Below are 19,781 nucleotides of genomic sequence, written 5' to 3' on the forward strand. Positions count from 1 at the left end.
ATCATTGAATATCCTGATCAAAATGAAATGAGGTTTATTGATTCTTGGTGAAGTAAACGAAGGCTCTGTCGCCTCCCGTTGGCCAATCGCGGGCACTGAGCGTCACGCCCTGCCAGGCCCCAGCTCGCCTGGGCGCGCAGCAGCTGCTCGCAGCCCCCAGAGCCTCGGCTCTTTTCTCGGTATTATGGGGACCGGGGTGCCCAGGGTCGGGCCTCCTCTCTCTGGACAGGAGGGCCCAGCCAATTCCACTTGTCTCTCGCGTGTCCTTGAGCGCGTCATCCCACTTCCTCAGACCACCAGAAAACAATATCGCCACGAAGCAGTTTCAGACATGAAGGTAAAGGGTGATGAGGCAGTGTCCCCCGTGCTGGTCGCCCGCATCCAGTGGTTGCTGAGCTTTGCGTATAATTCCTTTACCTCTTGCTGAATTATCTTAAAGGATGTCATGCCAGGTCTTCATACTCTACTACACAGCTCCTCAAAGCAGGCATTTTCTTATGGAATCACACTGTTAATATGCGTAAGGCTACAAGTTATTTAAGACCATTCTATAATCAAACGTACAGGATTGTCCCTGCGTTGATTTTGTCGCCTTTCAAGGGGGATGACAACACGTCCCCCTTTGATAGCAGCTTCGTGGGAGGGGTTACAATTCTGTTCTGAATCAGAATATAGTGAAGTCCTGTTGTGTAACAAGATCGGGGCTTGAGGGTTTTATAGCCTCAAGAATATAGTTTAATGTTTGGCATGTAGAAACTGCTCAGAAAACGTAATTGTGAGTGACAACAAGTCATTCTTCACTTTAAGGAGCTTGTAGTACCAAACCTTTCGTGTTTAGCCATCAAACTTTAAGGACAACTTTATAGCCAGGCGTGGTGGTGCCTGCATGTAATCCCAGTACTTGGGAGGCCGAGACAGGAGGATCGAGCAGGTTCGAAGCCAGATTCAGCTACTTAATGAGGTGCTCAGCAACTTAGACCCTGTTTCCAAATAAAATATAAAAATAGGTCTGGGAGTGTAGCCTGGAGGTAGAAAGCTCCTGGGTTCCAGCCCCAATACCAGAAAAAAACAAGACAAAAAACAATTTAAAAGTAAGAATCACTTATAATCTTTTAGCACTTTAAAAATTTTGTAAGTTAGTCACCTGTGGTCTAGAGAGACAGTAACTAGAAACACCCTTGGCCTCCAGGGTGTTCTAAATACTATTTAGGGTGAGGGTCTGTAAACACTATCCCTACCAATAGGTGGTTTGATTCTGGGGCTGGGGCCAGAAAGGAAGAAAACTATGAGATTCATAGGGCCTTATCCAGAGGACACAGGAACCTCTCCAGAGGGCTCCCACTGGCCAAAGTCAGACTTGGAACATCAAAAAGAATGTGACGGCCACCAGCATCTACAGTGCTCCGTGATGACAACTCTGGCCCTCACCCAAGGCCATAAGGCGCCATCCTCCACCCAGCAAACACAGGCAGGGCTGCAGTCCTCTCAAACCTCCTGTCAGTAGCTGCCGAAAGCCAGCTAGTCCAATGGGGCGCGAGTTTGCTCGCGGTCGAGGGTCTCAGTAAAGGTGGGGAAGGACAGAGTGATTTTCTACAGATTCTTATCTGTAGCGGTTCTTTTCTAGGAAAATAATCCTATGATCGGCGCTTTTAAAAAGAACCTGACATGGATCGATGCTTCTTGTGCAATCGAACGCTTTATTTTGGACACAAGATTTTTTATATATTCCCCTCTCCCAGTGAGTTTCTAGTAAAAAGAAGTGCAAAATACCCAAGGTACAAAAGAGAGATACACATGCAAATTACCAACCCTGAACAAGACAAAAGTAAGGCCTGGGATGTCCCAGGTCTTTGTGATTGAGATCAGTCCCATTATCTCAGGTGGGCCTTGTGCTCCGGAGCCCAGCCCCCTTTGGCCTTGCAGCTGCAGAGGCTTCTATCTGGCTAAAAGTCACATCCAAGATCACTTGAAAAGTCCAGTTTGTTTTTTAAGGGTTTTCTTTAACCCTTTCAGAGCTCTCATTCCTAGGGCTTAGTCCAATGTTCTTCTTTATATATAATGGGGGACGAAGTCCGAGATTCCAGCTTTCATATAGTTATCTTAAGGAAAGTCCGTGTTTCTTTAGGGAATTTCGATGAATATCTGCTGGATTTTGTCTGCAATGCTATCCGCTGTCTGAAAACTTAAAACAAACTCATGACACAGTTTAGCAGGTAGGCACCAAGAAATAACATGAGGTCTTTAGATTTAGTTGTCAGATATATTTCTCTAGCAGCTGAGCATTTTCCCTCTTTTAATAATCCATATTCCTATCACTAACCCTCTGCAACTTTCTTTTCTTTTCTGATTACCCTAATTCTCTCTTTCCCATTCGGGCCAATCTTAGGATAAGCTCTTCTTCATACAAAATACTTTCTTATTCTCACCATATTTTCTTTGTTTCATCTTTACACATCTATTTTATCTGTCCTTTGTTTTGACATAGCTATTTTTAACCAGGTGGTGTCGTATTGAAGGTCGAAGGTGGACTGGAATGCTGCTTCTAATTACCATTTGAACAAGGCTCATCTAATTACCATTTGAGCAAGGCTGAAAGTTTACCAGTCCTGATCTTTTTTCCACCGGAGCAATTTCATGTGGAAAGTTAAAAGAATCATTACTGAAAGAATAATAGTTATGAAAGAATATCTAAGAGTGGAGGAGTTTTTTGGCCAGAGACGATGCCCTCTCTCGGGGCTAATCGCCGATGACTACATGGATTCTCACACATGTAGATGCCGAGATGTTTTGGGCAGCAAAGTCTTGGCAAGTAGCATCTGTATTTTAGGATAACCAAATGGTTGTTGAGGAAAGGTCCTTTCCTTAAAGACAAGCTGCAGGTTGTGAGTATAGGGAAATTGGAGAGCTAGAAAATCAGCATTTTGCCATCCCTGATAAAATAATGGATCAGGTAGCAATTGATAGCAGATGCTCGATTCCTTAGGAGAAAGGTCAGTGGGACCTGGACAGTGGACGTGCCCCACACTAGCACCCCACTCTGGAAACCCCGACAGGGACCCACGCTGCCTCGGTCTCAGTGGAAGAGAAAGCTAGGAACACACCCTGCTCTGTGCCCCGCAGAGGCTCCGAGGGGCAGTGGGCACCTCTGGGCGTGAGCCTGGGTCAGAGGGAGGCGGCAGACTTTGCTGGAAGCCGTCTTGTGAGTCAATCCTGCTCCCCAGTCTCCTCTGCCCCGAGCAGGTGACTGTCCTTCTCCCACCCCAGGAGAAGAGCCAGTTTGTTTTGATGGCGGGTGTCTGGGTCTGTTTGTGCTGCTGTAGCAGGATGCCACAGACTATTTTATAAAGAACAGAAATCTACTTTCCGTCCTTCTGGAGCCTGCTAGTCCAAGACCAAGGTGCTGACGTCTGCTGAGGGCAGTTGTCTGCTTCCGAGGTGATGCCCAAGTGCTCCGCCTTCCAGAGGGAGGGGTCTCTGTGTCCTCACGTGGGTTAAGGCAGAAAGGACCAAGAGGGCCTTTCCTCCGCAAGCCCTTTTATACCGACATTGATCTGTTCCTGAGGGTGGAACCCTTGTGACCTAGAACCTTCTAGAAGGCCCGCCTCCAACACTGCTGCATGGGGAAGATTTTTTTTTTTTTTTTTGTGGTACTGAGGATGGACCCGGGGCCATTCTATCTCTGAGCTACACACCAGCCTTAACTTTTATTCTTTATTTTGAAACAGGGTCTCACGCAGTTGCAGAGGGCCTCACTAAGTAGCTGAGGTTGGTCGCAAACCCGTGATCCTCCCGTCTCAGCCTCTCAAGTACTGGGATAACAAGCGTGCCCCACCACGCCTGGCTAGGGAGAGGCTTCTAACATGGAAATTTTGGTGACACAGGCCGTAGCGATGGGTAATACAAAGCTGTGTCTGGCAGGGCAAGACCAAGCACAGCTGGGGAGGGCGCCCGCTGTAACACGGGGACCAGGTGAATATGGAGGTCCCCCTGTGGGAAATCTCCAGGCTTGGGAGGCAGCCCAGCAGGGCGCAGCCCCCCAGCTTCTCCCTGTGCGCGCCTTCCCTCTCCAGCAGTGGGCCTCCTCCTGGGGTGACTGCGCGTGGCATTAGGTCCGCAGAGAGCCTCATTCCTTCATTTGAGCGGCATTCACTGAGCGTGTGTGTGAAGCGGGTATAATTCAGCCTAATAAGACACCTAAACCATAGTGCTCTATCCAGCATTAGGCAAATTAGATAATTTGCCTGGTATCAGCTGGAGCCCCCTGGGAGACCCATCATCTATAAATTGGAAGTGATTTGATTATTTAAAGGCTTTCTTCGTGCTGCAGATGAGCATGGCTTGTGTAGGACTTAGAAGCCACTCCGCTGCTTCCCGCCCTCCTCCCTAAGGAAGGCTGCTTGGGAAGTCTGCGGCAGCAGCGTAGGGATCAGTGCGCCCACGGTCAGGGCGACCCGGTCTTGGTATTTATCACCCAGCCCCAGCCCGAGTGGAGCGCCTGGGCTAGTCCCCAGCCATTGACCTCTTCTCCATCCACTGCCTGGCACTGCCTTGCGTGCAGCTGGATGGTGGTGATGATGACAGGGTCCACACAGCCTTGTATCCAGGCTCTTGTCTGTGCGTCACTGCTTTCTAGTGCAGTGTCCCGTTTTATCCTTGGCGATCCCTTATGCAGCACTGGTCTACTGTAGGCTCAGAAAGGTGGAATCCTAGCCAGCACACCCTTGGAATCCCAGCATTGGGGAGGCTGAGACAGGAGGATCTGTGTTCGCAGACAGCCTCAGCTACTTAGGGAGGCCCTTGGCAACTCAGTGAGACCCTGTTTCAAAATAAAGAACAACAACAAAAAAATAGGGCTGGGGGTGTTGCTCGGAGGTAGAATGCTCCTGGGTTCCATCCTCAGTACCCTCCCCCCACAAAAAAGTGGAATTCGGCCCTCCAGTGGTCACGTGACCGCAGGGAAGCCAGAGCCAGCCATCCCTACCCGGGTCTTAGGTCGTCTCCCATGGTATCCTCTGCTCTTCTTCTCCTCTGTCCCCATTGTGACTTTCTCTGGGATTTTATAGAGGTGTCAGGGGAAAGGAACTTCCATATTCATGCCATCCCCCAAATCCATATTTTTCTTAATTTTTTTTCATGGTGCTAGGGGTTAAACCCAGAGACATTCTACCTCTGAGGTGCACCCCCAGCCCCTTTTATCTTTTGCTTTGAAACAGGGTTTGGTAGGTTGCTGAGAGTCTAAGTTGCGGAGGCTGTCCTCCAACCTGTGATCTTCTTGTCTTAGCCTCCCAGCGACTGGGATTACAGGTATGCACCACCATGCCCATCTTGTTCTTCTTAATTATTTAAAACACAGTAGTGAGCTGGGCGTGGTGGCGCATGCTTGTAATCCCCACGCTTGGGAGGCGGAGACAGGAGGGTTGCGCTGGTTTGGAGCCAGCCTCACTGGCTTAAGAGACCCTGTTTCCAAATAAAAAGTATAAAATAGGTCTGGGAGTGTAGCCCGGAGGTAGAAGGGCTTCCAGGAACCCCAGTACCGCCAAAAAAAAAAAAAGATAAATAAAATATGTAAATAAAAAGGAAGCTGGGCCTGGTGGTGCACACTTGTAATTCCAGTGCCTGGGAGGCTGAGACAGGAGGATCTCAAGTTTGAAGCTAGCCTCGAGAACTTAGGCCCTCCGCAACTTAGTGAGACCCTGTTTCCAAGTAAATAAATTGGGCTGGGGGTTTAGCTCAGAAATAGAATGCCTCTGGGTTCAATCCCTAGTGCCATCAATAAATAAATAGGTTTCAAGGCAGAAGAGTTCCAGAAATCCATCTGTTGCTAATGACTTACCCCCCTTTCCCCTAGTGATGGTGGATAAGAGAAAAAATGTGTTCGGGCTGATTTGGTTTTAAGTCGTCTTTGGTAAGATGGAAGGATTACGCTATGAATTGGAGAGAAAGTAAAAATCTACTCCTGCTTTCTTGATGTTGAAAATAAGTTCTGTGGCTTGCTGGCCTTGTTTATGGCCTGAATGTGTTTTCTCATGTGTGAGATGAGGATGAGTTTTGCGTCTGTTGTATGCTTGTGTGATTAGAAGCCACGTTCGCGCTGGGCTTGCTAGTGCGTCCCTGTGACCACAGTAGTTTGGAGGCTGAGACAGAAGGATTGCGAGGGTCGCAGCCAGCCTCAGCAGCTTAACCTCGGCAACGTAGTTTCAAAATAAAAAGTAGCTGGGCGTGGTGGCGCATGCTTGTAATCCCCACGCTTGGGAGGTGGAGACAGGAGGATCGTGCAGGTTCGAAGCCAGCCGCGCTGGCTTAAGAGACCTTGTTTCCAAGTAAAAAAGTATAAAAATGGGTCTGGGAGTGTAGCCCCGAGGTAGAAGGGCTTCCAGGAACCCCAGTACCACCAAAAAAATCCCAAAACAAACCAAAACAAACAAAAAGACAGAGTAGTGAGAAGACTACGAGCTTAGGGCCAGATGCGTGCCTTGGCAAGCCGCGCCCTTGCTTGGTCCCAGGTTTCTCAGTTCCCCTGTGGGGCCAGTGTCACCTGCTGTCCCAAGTCTTTACCATCCGAGCAGGTGTCTGGAGCAAGCCATGGACAGTAGCAAAGAGTGTGTGTGTGTGTGTGTGTGTGTGTGTGTGTGTGTGTGTGTGTGTTACTGGGGATGGAACCCAGCGGCCTTCTACCTCCGAGTGATACCCTCAGCCGTAGTTTACTTTTATCTTGAAACAGGGTCTCACTCTAAGTTGCTGAACATCTCAGTACTTGTTGAGGCTGTCCTCGAACCTGCGATCCTCCTGTCTCAGCCTCTCGTTACTATGGTTACAGGCGTGCATCCCCACACCCGGCTTACCAGCATATATTGTTACCACCACCTGTATCCTCTTTTCCTCCCTCCTAATGGAAAGAACCAGGTGGGGAGGAAACAGTCTTACCTCATAAAGTTCTGTGTTGGCATCAAAAATGGGGATTTGTGATTATTTGCTGAAATATCTGTCCTGGTGACAGACTGTCAGCTCCTCAGGGCAGGTCCTGGCATGGTGCTTGATACACCGCAATTGCTGGAAAATTATCATTATAAAAGATACCGATTCCCCAGTCCTTCCTGACTTTCCTGGAGTTTGGTGAGGATTGTTTCCTTGGAAAATGAGCAGGTTCTAGAGCCAGTAACTTAGTCTCTTCTTTTTCAGAGGCCCGTAAGCAGAGCAGCTACTTGCAGTTAATCAAGTCAACCCAGTCGGGGGTCGGCCTTGCTCTTGTCTCTGGTGGCCACTGCCCCATGATTTCTGCTGGAGGACTGGACGCGTTGGACCTGCCTGGCTTGCTCTGAATGGAATGTAAACGAAGGCCACCCCCTTCGCCCTGTGCTGAACGACCCATTTGTTTTGTTTTTATCTTCAGAAAAGAAAGACGTGACCCAGAGCCTGGAGAACTATACATCCAAGTGTCCCGGGACGATGGAGCCCATCACCCTCCCAGACGGGCTCACGCTGCCCCCGGTGCCCTTCACCAAGCTTCCCATCGTGAGGTAAGACCGTGCGGCTGGCAGTCCGGCGCCTCTGCCAGATCTTAGCACGCATGCGGGTGTCTCGCGGGTGAGGAAATCGAGGCCCAACAGGAGTGGCAGCTCCTCCCCAGCTCAGACCTTGGCTGCTTGCTCCTGCCTTTCCCGGCCCGGGCTCCCCCACAGCTTCCGGCTCCATCAGCCAGGCTCCTGGGCCCCCTGACCTGCTGCTGGCTAGGGCGAGGCAGATCCGGACGCCTCGGAAGAGTAGCCGCCACCGTGGACCATCCTGCGGTCCCCTTCCTGGGCCCCTGTCTCTTAAGACAGTTTCTCAGGGTCTAAGAGAGCTGAGGCCCTTTGGCACCTGCGAAGTGGGTACTTAGGGTTTGTGGACTAATCTCGAGAGGTGATTTCTGATTTCTGGGAGGTTTGTCTGGAGGCTGAGGAGGACCTGTTGGAACATGGCATTTTGTCGTGGAGTAGAAGCGCTGTGGCCTCGGGGCTCTGCATGAGGCGGGGCCTCTGGGAACGCCTGTTTCCCAGGTATCCCGGCCTTGCGATGCCACCTTCCACGGCTGGGTCACCCTGCCCCAGGAAGGACTAAACCCACAGCACTAAGTTACCTGGAGGACTCGGTGAAGCGGCGCATGTGGTAAGATGCGCACTCGGCCTTGCTCCTCTTTCTCCCTGCACTTCCCTGAGGCCGACGCAGTGCTGCCGAGGGAAACGTTTGTGCTGAGCCAGGCACAGTGGTGCGCGGAGACAGGAGGTTTGAAGCCAGCCTCAGTAACTTAGCGAGGCCCTGTTTCAAAATAGAACCTAAAAAGGACTGAGGGTGTAGCGTGGAGGTAGAAGGCCCGGGGTTCAGTCTCCAGTAACAACAGCAGAAAGTTTCCATTGTCACGGGGAGCTGCAGGCCTGAGTGGTGGCAGGCGGGGACCTGCACCCGGCTTGCAGGGGTCTGAGGGGCGCTCCTGACGGTGTTCCACAGACAGCCGCCAGGCTGCAGCGCGGAAGGGACCACCCGCCTCCCATGGGGTCTCAGCTGCTCCCCATCCCTGAGAGGAACGGGAAGGAGAGGGGCCCTCCGGGGCTTTTCTGTGCACAAGACTCCAACTGGAAGGTATTTGATTTGGAACTAAGGCTAGAAAAGCCCTTCTTAATAATTTTTTATCTGCTTCATGACTTGGACCTTTTTTTTAAATTTAGAAAGCTTTATATAAGAACATTTGGAACCTCTAGAACGTTCTGGGCTTTTGATGCTATATTAGATATCCAGGTCCTGAGGCCTCTCGTCGCGAAGCTGGGAGGGCAGGCCCTGTGTCCTCACAGGCACTCAGGGGCAGATGGCTGGTCGCTGAGGCAGCCCTGCAACTGAGCTTTTGCCCCCTGGGTTTGTTTGCCCGTAGCCTGTGACCTGGGACAAGGATGGGGCCTCTTTGAGCCTCATTTTCCACATCTTTAAAATGGGCTTAAAAGCTGTCCCTGCACAAGGCTTTGGTTTGGCGTTAGCTGAGTGCATGCGCAGAGGAGTGCATGCAGCCCCAGCGCACGGTGATGTTCAGCAAATCTTTATTTTCATTTTGGGGACCTTTTTGCACCCACATTTTTCAAACAGTACATTGACTTGAAAATATAGTAATATTATGATTAAACATTTAGCTAGAACAGATGGCGTGGAAGTGTAATATTTAATGCTTGTTAACATGTGGCTCCCCTTAAGCAAAGCCCAGGAAGCGTGGGGCACAGGGAAGGGGGGAACAAGGCAGGTAGCACCCCGGTGGATGATGCCCCCATCCCATCACCCCACTGCACTGCCCACGACGGGAATCCTAGGCGCAGGTGTCCACGCTGTGCTGTGTAGGCGTGGAGACAGTGGCGCCCCCTTCCAGGGCCAGAGCCTTGCCTGCAAGAGCGCCCCCTGCAGGTGGACATCTGCTTGGTTGTCCTCCTTGGACTGGCCGCTTTCTGATCCAGAGGGCTGGTCGCGTGTCTCTGTTCTTACTCACAGGCAGGCCTGCATTTTTATCCTGGATTAATTTTCATCCAGAGGTAAAAGTTTGCTACGTTCGCGTGTTTGCCAGATCTGATCTTCGTGCTGTTCTCCTGAGTTTTTGCTATTTAAAAGCATTTAGGACAGGAATACATGTGATGTCCTCGGTCCACAGCTCTGAAGCCTGTAGCCCTTTTTTTCCTTGTCAGAGCCAGATCCTTTTTCTGCAAAGGCATGCCGCGACTCCTCTAGAACAGGATCTGCCGTGAGCCCTTTGGGTCCCCCCGCCGTGCCTCTGGGTGGAGACACTGGTGCCTGGACGTTTCTTTAGGTTGCAGAAGGAGGCCAGCAGCTACAGTTTATGATGTGCCTTATTTGTGCCAAGCATTCATAAACGCCCTTTATATAAAGTAGGAGGAAAACCACAGGATTTTGTTCAGTGACCTTATATCCGAACATGCAGTGAATTGTGAGACTCTGAAATATCTGCGAGTCTCTTAGCCCCGTTTCCTCTGGCCGCGCTGGAGTTGCCGCGTCCTTCCCGCGAGCGGGCTGCACAGAGTGCCGCCCAGGCGCCCGCTGAGCCGTGCAGCTCTGCAGATGTGGCAGCCTGTGGGCCTGAGGGGAGCTCTGCCTCTCATCTGAAGCTGAGGCAGGTTGGTGGTGCACGCCGTAATCCTAGTACTTGGGAGGCTGTGACAGGAAGATGGCAGGTTCAAGACCATCCTCGGCGACTTAGACTATGAGAAACTCAGTAAGACCATTTCAAAATAAAAAATACAACAGGGCTGGGGCTAGCTCAGAGGTAGTGTGCCCCTGGGTTCAGTCCCCAGTGCCAAAAAGGAAAAATTAAAAATTCTTCCCTCCACTCTTTCCGTCAGTGATTCCTTTGTTCGTATATGTTAAATTAACTGAATTACGTTCCGCCGCTCTCTCAAGAAATGCTGGAATGCAACTTATTTGTGGAAATCCATATTATCTAAAGCCACCCAGTCTTAGCCGGAATTCAGGGCCTACCTGTCTGTGTCTGCGTTTGTCTTGCCGTGGACACATCGTTTCTCCTCATCTATTTCCATGGTGAGAAGGTCTGGTTTTTCATCCATCTGGTGTCTAACCGCCCCTGACTTGGCTCGTGGGAGCCCCTTCCAGGTGGCTCCTGTGGCCTCTGTCAGGGGCTGGCCATTCTGTGGACACTTCCTCCATTTCTGCACAGACAGGAGGAAGACAGTCTTATCCCGTCCTCACCCTGCTGTGAGCTCTGAGCAGCCATCGCTCCGGAGAGCCCTGGCTCCTCTTGGTGGAGAGTGGCTTGAGAGCCCCTGGCTGCTCTTTGCCATAGGGCCGGGCTTGATAGCAGAGCGGGGCACGCTATCTGTCTAGGATTTTTTTTTTTGGTGGTTCCTGGAAGCCCTTCTACCTCCGGGCTACACTCCCAGATCTATTTTTATACTTTTTTAATTTGGAAACAGGGTCTCTTAAGGCAGCGCGCTGGCTTTGAACCTGTGCGATCTCCTGTCTCCGCCTCCCAAGCGCGGGGATGACAAGCGCGCCCCCCAGCCCGGCGTGCACCCATGTTCTTTGGTCTGGCCCGGGCCACGCTGACCCGGCCTTGGCTCGCGCTCATGATGCTGGTGCATGTTTTGTCTTATTTCATACACATGAATATGATGTTGAAATAGTTAAAGTAACTGAAATGAAGGGAAGCCGGGCGGCTCTGTTAGTGCGCAGGAATCATAAGCGTCTGCGTGATGGCGGAGAGGGAAGGGCTACTCCAAGGTCACTGACGAGGAGGAGGCTCCGCTGACTGCAAGGTCTTCTGTCGCTGGAGAAAGGTTGCTGCCGGTCCATACTGGGAAAATTAGACTTCACGGCAAAGGGGCTTATGGGAAATTCCTCTTACTGACACTGACTCTCTTAAAGGGATGTATCAAGTAACATCCTCAGCAACGCCCCCCGGAAGGTCTAAGCAGGTTCCCACAGTTGTTTTGGTATGGTGTCTGTCAGTCATAGCAAGGGCCCGAGGCGGGTGTGGCGGGGTCCGCATGGCTCCAGCAGACCGGGCACTGAGGCGCTCTGTCCCCGGGTTTGCTCATCTCCACGGCGAGACCCTCCAGGGTCATGGGTGGCTGCTAGGCAGGAACACGGCGGTGTTCTCAGGCAGCAGAGAAAGGGGCACGTGTCGGACACTGGCAAAGGGCGACCACATCATTAGCATTCCTTCAGTCCCGTGTCGCTGGGCCTTGGAGACCCGTGTGGGAAGCCTGAGAACTCACACTCGGCCTCTGCAAATCTCTGTTCCTACCTCCGCGCGAAACAAGGCAGGTGAAGCTGTGGATGGTGCCCTGCGTCCCCTGGAAACAAGCCTGGGGCTATTTGAATCCATTAAACAAATGCTCCCATGTCCAGTGCCCGGGAATAGAGACTTTATCCGTCAGCCCTCCAGACACAGGGGGAGCTCAGGGATATGTCCATCTGAGGGCTAATGCTCCTTGTTGTTACCGAATAAGGTGGTTAAAAGTGTGTTTTCAAGCCGGGCGTGGTGATGCGCGCTTGCAATCCCAGCATTCGGGAGGCTGAGACAGGAGGATCGCAGGTCACAGCCAGCCTCAGCTGCTTAGTGAGGCCTTCAGCAACTCAGTGAGACCCTGTTTCAAAATAAAGAAAAAAAAATAGGGCTGGGGTGGAGCTCGGAGGTAGATGCCCCTGGGTTCCACCCCCAGGATCGCACACTCAAAATGTGTTTTAAGATGTGCTGCATAGACTTGTTAGATACAAGCTGATTCACCGTTAGGGATGTCTCAAAACTACAGTATTGTTTGCTTTGTTTTAGAATAAATGATTGGACCTGGTGTGGTGGCGCATACTTATAATCCCAGTACTTGGTAGGCCGGAACAGGAGGGACACATGTTCAATGCCAGCCTAAGTAACTTAGACCGTTTCCACATAAAAAAATAGGGCTAGGGGTGTAACTTAGAGGTAGAATGCCTCTGGGGTTAATCCCCAGCACCACAAAAGAAAAAAAAACCCTAGCTGATTGGGGTCCTTTTCTTTCCCACGGCGGCCTTTCTAGGTTTTGACAGTGGTGCCCTCTCGGCGACTAGAGGACCACGCTCCCCTGTGTCCACAGCGTCGGCGCATGGGCGAGGCTCATCCCCAAGGGCTTTCAGGCCATGATAAGGCAGGTGACTAGGAAAGGAGCCTAATACATCCCCGTATCATTCTAGTCTGAGACTCAGCTAATCAGACCCACACTGAGAGCCCGAGACAGGCCTGGCCTCAGCTGACCTCTCCGGGCTCCGCGGCGGTCAAGTGTGATCTCAGCCTGCGAGGCCGCCAGGCCCCACGCCAGGGCAGCAGAGGGCAGCCGCTGAAGTCATGGCTGGACTTTTTTGCTCCTCCCAGAATTTTCCACAAAAAGGATGAGATGTGTACATAATAGCCAAGAGTAGAATATCAGGCCCTGAAGGATTATGTGGTGGACTATTAAGAAATCAGAGTAAAGCCAGGTGTGGCGGGCATGCTTGTGATCCCAGCATTTGGGAGGCTGAGACAGGAGGATCACAGTTTACGGACAGCCCCAGCTACTTAGTGAGGCCCTCAGCAACTCAGTGAGACCCTGTTTCAAAATAAAGAATAAAAACTAGGGCTGAGGGAGTAGCTCGGAGGTAGAGTGCCTCTGTGTTCCATCCCCAGTACCGCCAAAGGAAAATAAAAAAGAAAAGAAAAAAAAAAAAAAAAAAGAAATCAGAGTAGAGTTTAGGTGTCCTTTTAAATTAACCAGTGTGTCTTTAATTTGGGGACAGCAGTGAGGGGTGGGGAATAATCAGATATACATATTTACATAAAAACTAGCACTGAGCTGCTTCAGCCTGGGAAAGAGCTCTGGAGTTAAAGAGGTATTTATTTATTTATTTATTTTTAATTTTATTTTTTATTGGTGCAATGTATTCATACATCATAATGGTATAAAGAAAATACTTTTGTAGACATACATGCACACATCGCCCAGTTAGCCCCTACCCGATCCCCACCCTGTTCCCTCCCCATCCCTCCTTCCCATGCTTGGCTTAGTGGTTGACATCTAGTTTTATAGCAATTTATCCAATATTAACGATGATAATCTCACAAAACAGTTTCATTTGTCTGATACCAAGCTTTTGATGACTAAAAGATAACAGTTCAATATTTCTTTTTGCTTTCTTTCTTACCAGAGACTATTTTTTTCTCTTGTTTTTTTTTGGGGGGGGAGGGTGAAGCTATCATACATTTATTTATTTATTTTTCAGAAAAAATCTATCCTGATATGGAATATGGACTCTAGATACCCAAAACAATCTCAAAGAAGAACAAAGCTAGAAGATGTATATTTTCTGATTTCAAACCATATAAAGCTACAATAATTGAAACAGTGTAGTACTGTTCCAGAGGCAGATATATAAACCACTGGAGTTAAATAAAAGCCAGGAGATAAATTTTTCCATATATTGTCAAGTTATTTTTGACAAGGTTTCCACGAACATTTGGTGGAGGAAATATTAATCTTTTAACTAAATATTGTTGAAAAATAATAATTACATGAAAAATAATAAAATTGGACCCTTACCTAACATGTTTACAAATATTAACTCAAAATAGATAATAAGACCTAAGTATATATCTTAATACTATAAACTTTTAGAAGAAAGTCTGGGTCATAAAACCTCACAACATTGAAATTGGCAGTGATTTCTTGGATATGATTTCAATGGCGCAGGCAACAAAAGGGTAAATAAACTCCCTAAAAAATAAAAAAATATTGTATATCCAAAGACAATGTAAACAGAGTTAAAAGTTACTGATAGAATGGGATAAAATATTTCCAAATGCTATATCTGAAGGTATATTAATATTCCAACTAGAAATCCTAAAAATTAGCAACAATAAAAGCAAACAATACAATTTAGAGATAGGTAAAAGACTAACATAAATAATGAATCTCCACAGATAACCAATCTTAGTTGTCTGTTGGATGGAAACTCTTGTTTCTCTGGTTCTGGTGTGTGTTACCTATTTCTTCTTTGTAGTTAATCTCTTTGAGTATTTTCTCTAGCGCTGGTTTTGAAGACAAAAAATCCTTCAGTTTCTGTTTGTCATGGAAGCTTCTTATTTCCCCATCTAATTTGATAGAAAGTTTTGCTGGGTAGGAAATTTTTGGCTGGAAGTTGTTTTCTTTCAGAGTTTGGAATATGTTACTCCAAGCCCTTCTGGCTCTCATGACTTGGTTTGGGAAGTCTGGAGTGATTCTAATTGGTTTGCCTCTGAATGTCACTTGGCCCTTTGTTTTTGTTGCCTTTAAGATTCTCTGCTTGGCTTCCACATTGGTCATTTTGACAATTATGTGGCGTGGGGATCCTCTTCTCTGATCCTCTCTAACGGGAGTTCTATAAGTTTCCTGGACCTGTGTATCAACCTCTTGCTGTATGTTTGGAAAATTTTCTGCTATTATTTCCTTGAAAAGATTGTTAATCCCTTTGGTTTCACCTTTTTTTCTCTCCTCTATTCCAATTATTCTTAGGTTAGCTCTCTTAAAATGGGCCCATATTTCTTCAGTGTCAGATTTCTGCTGTCGGATATTTTTTTCTAAATTAGAAACTATGCGTTCATTTTTGGAATGATCATCTTCTAGGAGCGAGATTCTATTCTCCATGTGGTCTAATCAGTTGTTTGTACTTTGAATTGAGGCCTTTACTTCATTAATTGCATCTTTTATCTCTCTTTGGCTCTCTCTGAATTCTTTTCGAAACACCTCTATTATTTCTACAGTTATTTTCCTGATTTGATCTTCTATAAATCTCTGAATTTCTGTTTTATCAGGTTCTGATGTTGTGGGGTTGTGGGCATTCATTGCTCCATTGTTATTCCTCTTTCCCATGATTTCGGGAGTTTGTGTCTTCTCTGGGTTCTTCCCTTGGGTAACTACGACTTCACTTAAGGTGCTCTGGATCTCGAGTCTGTGGTATCTCAGTCACCACTACTCCTTTACTGGGTTGTATCGCAGATTCTCAGACCCTGGGAGTCAATTGAGGCTGCTTTAGACCATGGGGGGTGCCAGGTTGGGCGTTCTCCTATGGTGTAATATCTCTGCCACCACCACTTCCCCACTGGGTCAAGTCCCTGGGAGTGCAGTACTGGGATTTCTCCTCTAGGGGTCCCAATTTGACTCACTGTTGAGTGTGCAGATGGAGCTGTTGTGGACTTGGCGAATTCGCTGCTGCTGCCGCCGGTAGCAATATGGCGCCGCTGCTATGCCCTCGGCCGTGAGGCTGGCGTATTTCTTTTCTGTTTTTGAACTCCACTCTGAGTCCCTGCAGGGTGCGCTGAGCCCAGCCCCTGGGAGCTTTAGATGCTTCCTGCACCGAGAGATCTGCCGAATCCCGCCCGGCTGTTCCGCAGCGGCTCACCTCGGCTCGCTGTCCGCCACTCCTCTCTGGAGCTTGGTAGGCTGTTGAGTATGTTGGTCTGGTGCCGTCCGGTGAACTCACTGCTGCCGCCAGCAGCAAGGCGCTGCTGCCGCGTTCTCGGGCGTGAGGCCGGCGTATCTCCTCTCTGGTTTCTGAGCTCTGTTATGAGTTCCCTTCCTCTCTGGAACCTGGTGCTGCAAAGCAAAATGGCGCCTGCCGCTTCACGCCGCGGCTCTGGCTGCAGCACTGCGGTCTGGTTTCTGGTGTCTCGTTTTTCCAGCCCTCTTTTTCTCTGTCCCTTAAAATTACATTTTTTGTTTCTCTGCTGATGGTGTTTTCTGGCTATGAAAGGCGCTGATTTTGTGGTATATAGATTGGTTGTTAGCAGGGCTCGTAAGCCCCGTTTTGCTCCGTCGCCATCTTCCCGGAAGTCCCTCTTATTTATTTATTTTTTATGGTACTGGGGATGTAGTGAACACAGGGGCTTTCTACCTCCAAGCTATATCCCCAGAATGAGGGTATTTAAATCAATAAAGATCCAACCCTCTTCCCAGAGTGAGCTTTGAGTGGCTTGAGTACATTTATAATTTTTTTTTGTAGAGCTAAGGCTTGAACCCAGGGGTGATCTACCTCTGAGCTACACCCCCAGCCCCATTTCATTTTTATTTTGAAACAGGGTCTCACTGGGTTGATGGAAGTCTCACTACTTGCTGAAACTGTCCTCAGACCTGTCATCCTCCTGTTTTAACCTCCTAGGATTCAGGCATACACCATCATGGCTTGCTTATTTATTTATTTATTTATTTATTTATTTATTTATTTATTTTTACTGAGGATTAAACCTAGGGGTGTTCTACCTCTGGGTTACACCCCCATCCCTATTTATTTATTTATTTATTTACTTATTTATTTATTTAGGTACTGGGTATGGAACCCAGGGGCATTCTATCTCTGAGCTACATCCTCAGCCCGATTTTTCATTCTTTATTTTGAAACAGGATCTCACTAAGTTGTGGAAGGCTTCACTAAGTAGCTGAGGCTGTCCGTGAACTGGGATCCTTCTGTCTCAGCCTCCTAAATGCTGGGATTACAAGCGTGCACCACCATGCCTGGCTCTTAACTTATTTTTAATTTTTTTGTGGTACTGGGGATTGAACCCAGGGCATTCTACCTCCGAGCTACACCCCCAGCTATAGTTTTTATTTTGAAACAGGGTTTAAGTTGCGGAGGGCCTAGGTAGCTGAGGCTGGCTGTGAACCCAGATCCTCCTGTCTCAGCCTCCCAAGTACTGGGATTACAAGTGTGTTCCACCATGCCCTGCTTATTTACTTTTAATTTTGAAACAGGGTCTCTTAGAGTTGCTCAGTCTGGCTTTGAACCTGCGATCCTCCTGTCTCAGCCTCTGTTCCAGTCAGCATTCTTGCAGCTGTAATCACATTCGGGTGGTGGCCTGGCCTGGCCTGCCAGCCTGGCTGGTGTGGCCTGCCTTCTCCAGCGACCTCAGCTACATCGGCACCAGGAGCGGCGCGGACTCCACGCTGTGCTGCTCGCTCTGTGCTGGTCCAGGGCTAGTGAGTAAGCCCAGGAAAAGCCCAGCCGCATTTCCCATAAACAAGGCCGATGACCTAGAAACCACGGAGGAGGAGGTGAGGTGTGCTCACGGTGCCGGCCCCTCCGCCGCTTTGTTTTACATCAGTCTCCTGATTAGCGGCCCACTGTTGCTCAGCATGAGCCTAGTCAGCCACAGTGGGCTGAGGAAAGTCAGGTTTTAAAATGTCAGAAGTTTCCAAATGGAATCTGTAGAAATAACCCGACTCTCACACTCTGCCGCTGGGTTCCACAGTCCTTGGGGCAGCTTCACGGGCCAAAGAATCTTGTTTGTTCTGTAGTGATTCATGCTAACTGCATTGCTTCCTGCTGGACAGGTGTCTTGAACGATTGTTTTTTGGGGGAGGCACGCCTCTCATAAAGTCACATTTGCCACGAGATGTTGAGTGAGGGGTGAGCGACATGACCATCGGTGGGGTCACTTTTCTGGCTGGCCGTGCCCGCAGAAACCTTTCACACATTCTGAGAACCTTTCTTGTGACCTGGCATTTCTCTGCATGCAGAGAGGATTCCTGAGAACCCAGCCAATATCTCGTTTTCAGGTGGGACCGTGGTATGGCCAGAAAGCACTTCATGCCCTGAGAGAATCGAGAGAACTCTCAGGCTCAGAGATGCTGTGCCTGGCCCGGGGTCCACCCTCACTCTCGGCAGACACCAAAGCTTAGTGTCCTCCTTCCTGGCTGCCTGGCACCAAGGATGACCTCGGTGCTCACAAATGGACGTCATCTCAGGGCGGGGAAGGGAAAAGGGCTCTGCTGGCCATATGCATGCCAGATGCCGTGCGGCTACTTGGCAGGTACCACTTACTTTGTCTTCATGGTGACCTGCCGAGGCTGGAGGTCCCCCCTCCAAGACCGCTCCTTCTTGTCCACCTGAGTTGGACACCTGTCTCAGGCCAAAGGAAGAAGGAGTGGCTGGCATGGCTCATGTCTGGTCGGCGGGCTCGGGAGTGTCCTGGAGTCCGATAGGCTTAGCTCCACCCAGGCCTAGTGGGGTGACGAGGTCCCTTTCACAGGGAGGGGCCCAGTTACTTTGTGCAGAGAGCAGAGTGCTTGCTCTCTGTAGGCAGGCTCGCTGGTCTCAGGAGCAGGGACTGAGTGGCAAGTACCCACCTCCCTCGGGAGGGGCGAGGCAGGGCAGGGAGAGGCCAGGACTGCTTCTCTGGAGGTGGACTTTATGGACGTACATAGAGGTACGGGGCCAGGAAGGAGGTGTGCGCCCAGCCACAACACGAGCAGGAACCTCTTCCTACTCTTCCTACTTTATAAGCCAGGACGTAGAGATGGGGCACACAGTAATCTGTGTGAGGTGTATTACTGGTGGTCCTTTGGGCTGGGGCCAGGGCCTTTCTGCTTCTCCAAGCTCTGTGTCAGACCGAGGGCACACTGACCACCAGTCCCCCATGGGCAGGCGGGCGCATGGGGATGCAGGATGCCCATGAGGCCCGGCCTCTGCAGTCAGCAGTGAGCAGCTCAGTAGGGAGTTTTCAAAGATCGGGAAAGCTGAGTTTCAGTCCGTTCATGGGACAGTGACTGAGAGCGCCATGTTAAAGGCCTAGATCTGGTGATGGACAAAAAGGGCCTTGGGAGCCAGGCGTAGTGGGCGCTTGTGATCCCAGTGCTTGGGAGGCTGAGACAGGATCGTGATTTGCGGACAGCCTTAGCTACCTTAGTGAGGCCTTCTGCAGCTTTGTGAGCCCTTGTTTCAAAAAAGAATAAAAAATAGAACTGAGGGTGTAGCTTGGAGGGAGAATGCTCTTGGGTTCAAACTCCAGTATTGCAAAAATAAATAAATAAATAATAAAAAAGGGCCTTGAGGTCCTGTCAGGAGCAGGCTCACAGCTGAATGGAACCAGGTAGAAAGCAAAGGAACTCGGATCCCATACGATGACGGCATAGTGATGGTTCATGCTAAGCAGAAAAGCATGTTGACGTGATCCTGGCTACACGGAGCGCCTTGTTTTGTGGAGTATCGTGGGCCAGAGAGGTGAAGGATGGTGCTTACTTTAAACGCTTGGTTTCTCAACTGTGGCGTCCCTTCCTGAAGAGGCAGGGGCGTGAGTCTCCACCACACCCTTCAGGCTCCCCCAGTCTCAGACCTGGGAATATTCCAGATCTTAGCTCCCGTCTTGCCTGGTATTCATAAAGGGAGGTCTTCCAGGGCCGTGGCTTTAGGGCCTGGGCGTCGTGTCCTTGGTCTCAGCCTTGGGGTCTGACGCCTCATCTCCTGGGTCTGCTTCCTCAGTG

At 49.5% G+C, this 19,781-nt stretch overlaps 1 protein-coding gene across 5 annotated transcripts in view; it reads left to right on the forward strand.

Annotated features, from left to right (window-relative positions):
• The window catches only part of TRAPPC9 (trafficking protein particle complex subunit 9), a gene marked incomplete at both ends in the record, with an annotated part of 503,715 nt that overhangs the window by 86,288 nt on the left and 397,646 nt on the right, over nucleotides 1-19,781 (forward strand). For all 5 annotated transcript variants that reach the window (XM_080695229.1, XM_080695231.1, XM_080695232.1 and 2 more), the window contains one exon: nucleotides 7,391-7,517. In XM_080695229.1, the coding sequence (XP_080551355.1) occupies nucleotides 7,391-7,517 (127 nt within the window). The remainder of the gene's footprint in view (nucleotides 1-7,390; nucleotides 7,518-19,781) is intronic.

The sequence above is a fragment of the Muscardinus avellanarius genome (genome assembly GCF_963383645.1).
Source record: "Muscardinus avellanarius genome assembly, chromosome: 4".
Classification (NCBI taxonomy): Eukaryota; Metazoa; Chordata; class Mammalia; order Rodentia; family Gliridae; genus Muscardinus; species Muscardinus avellanarius.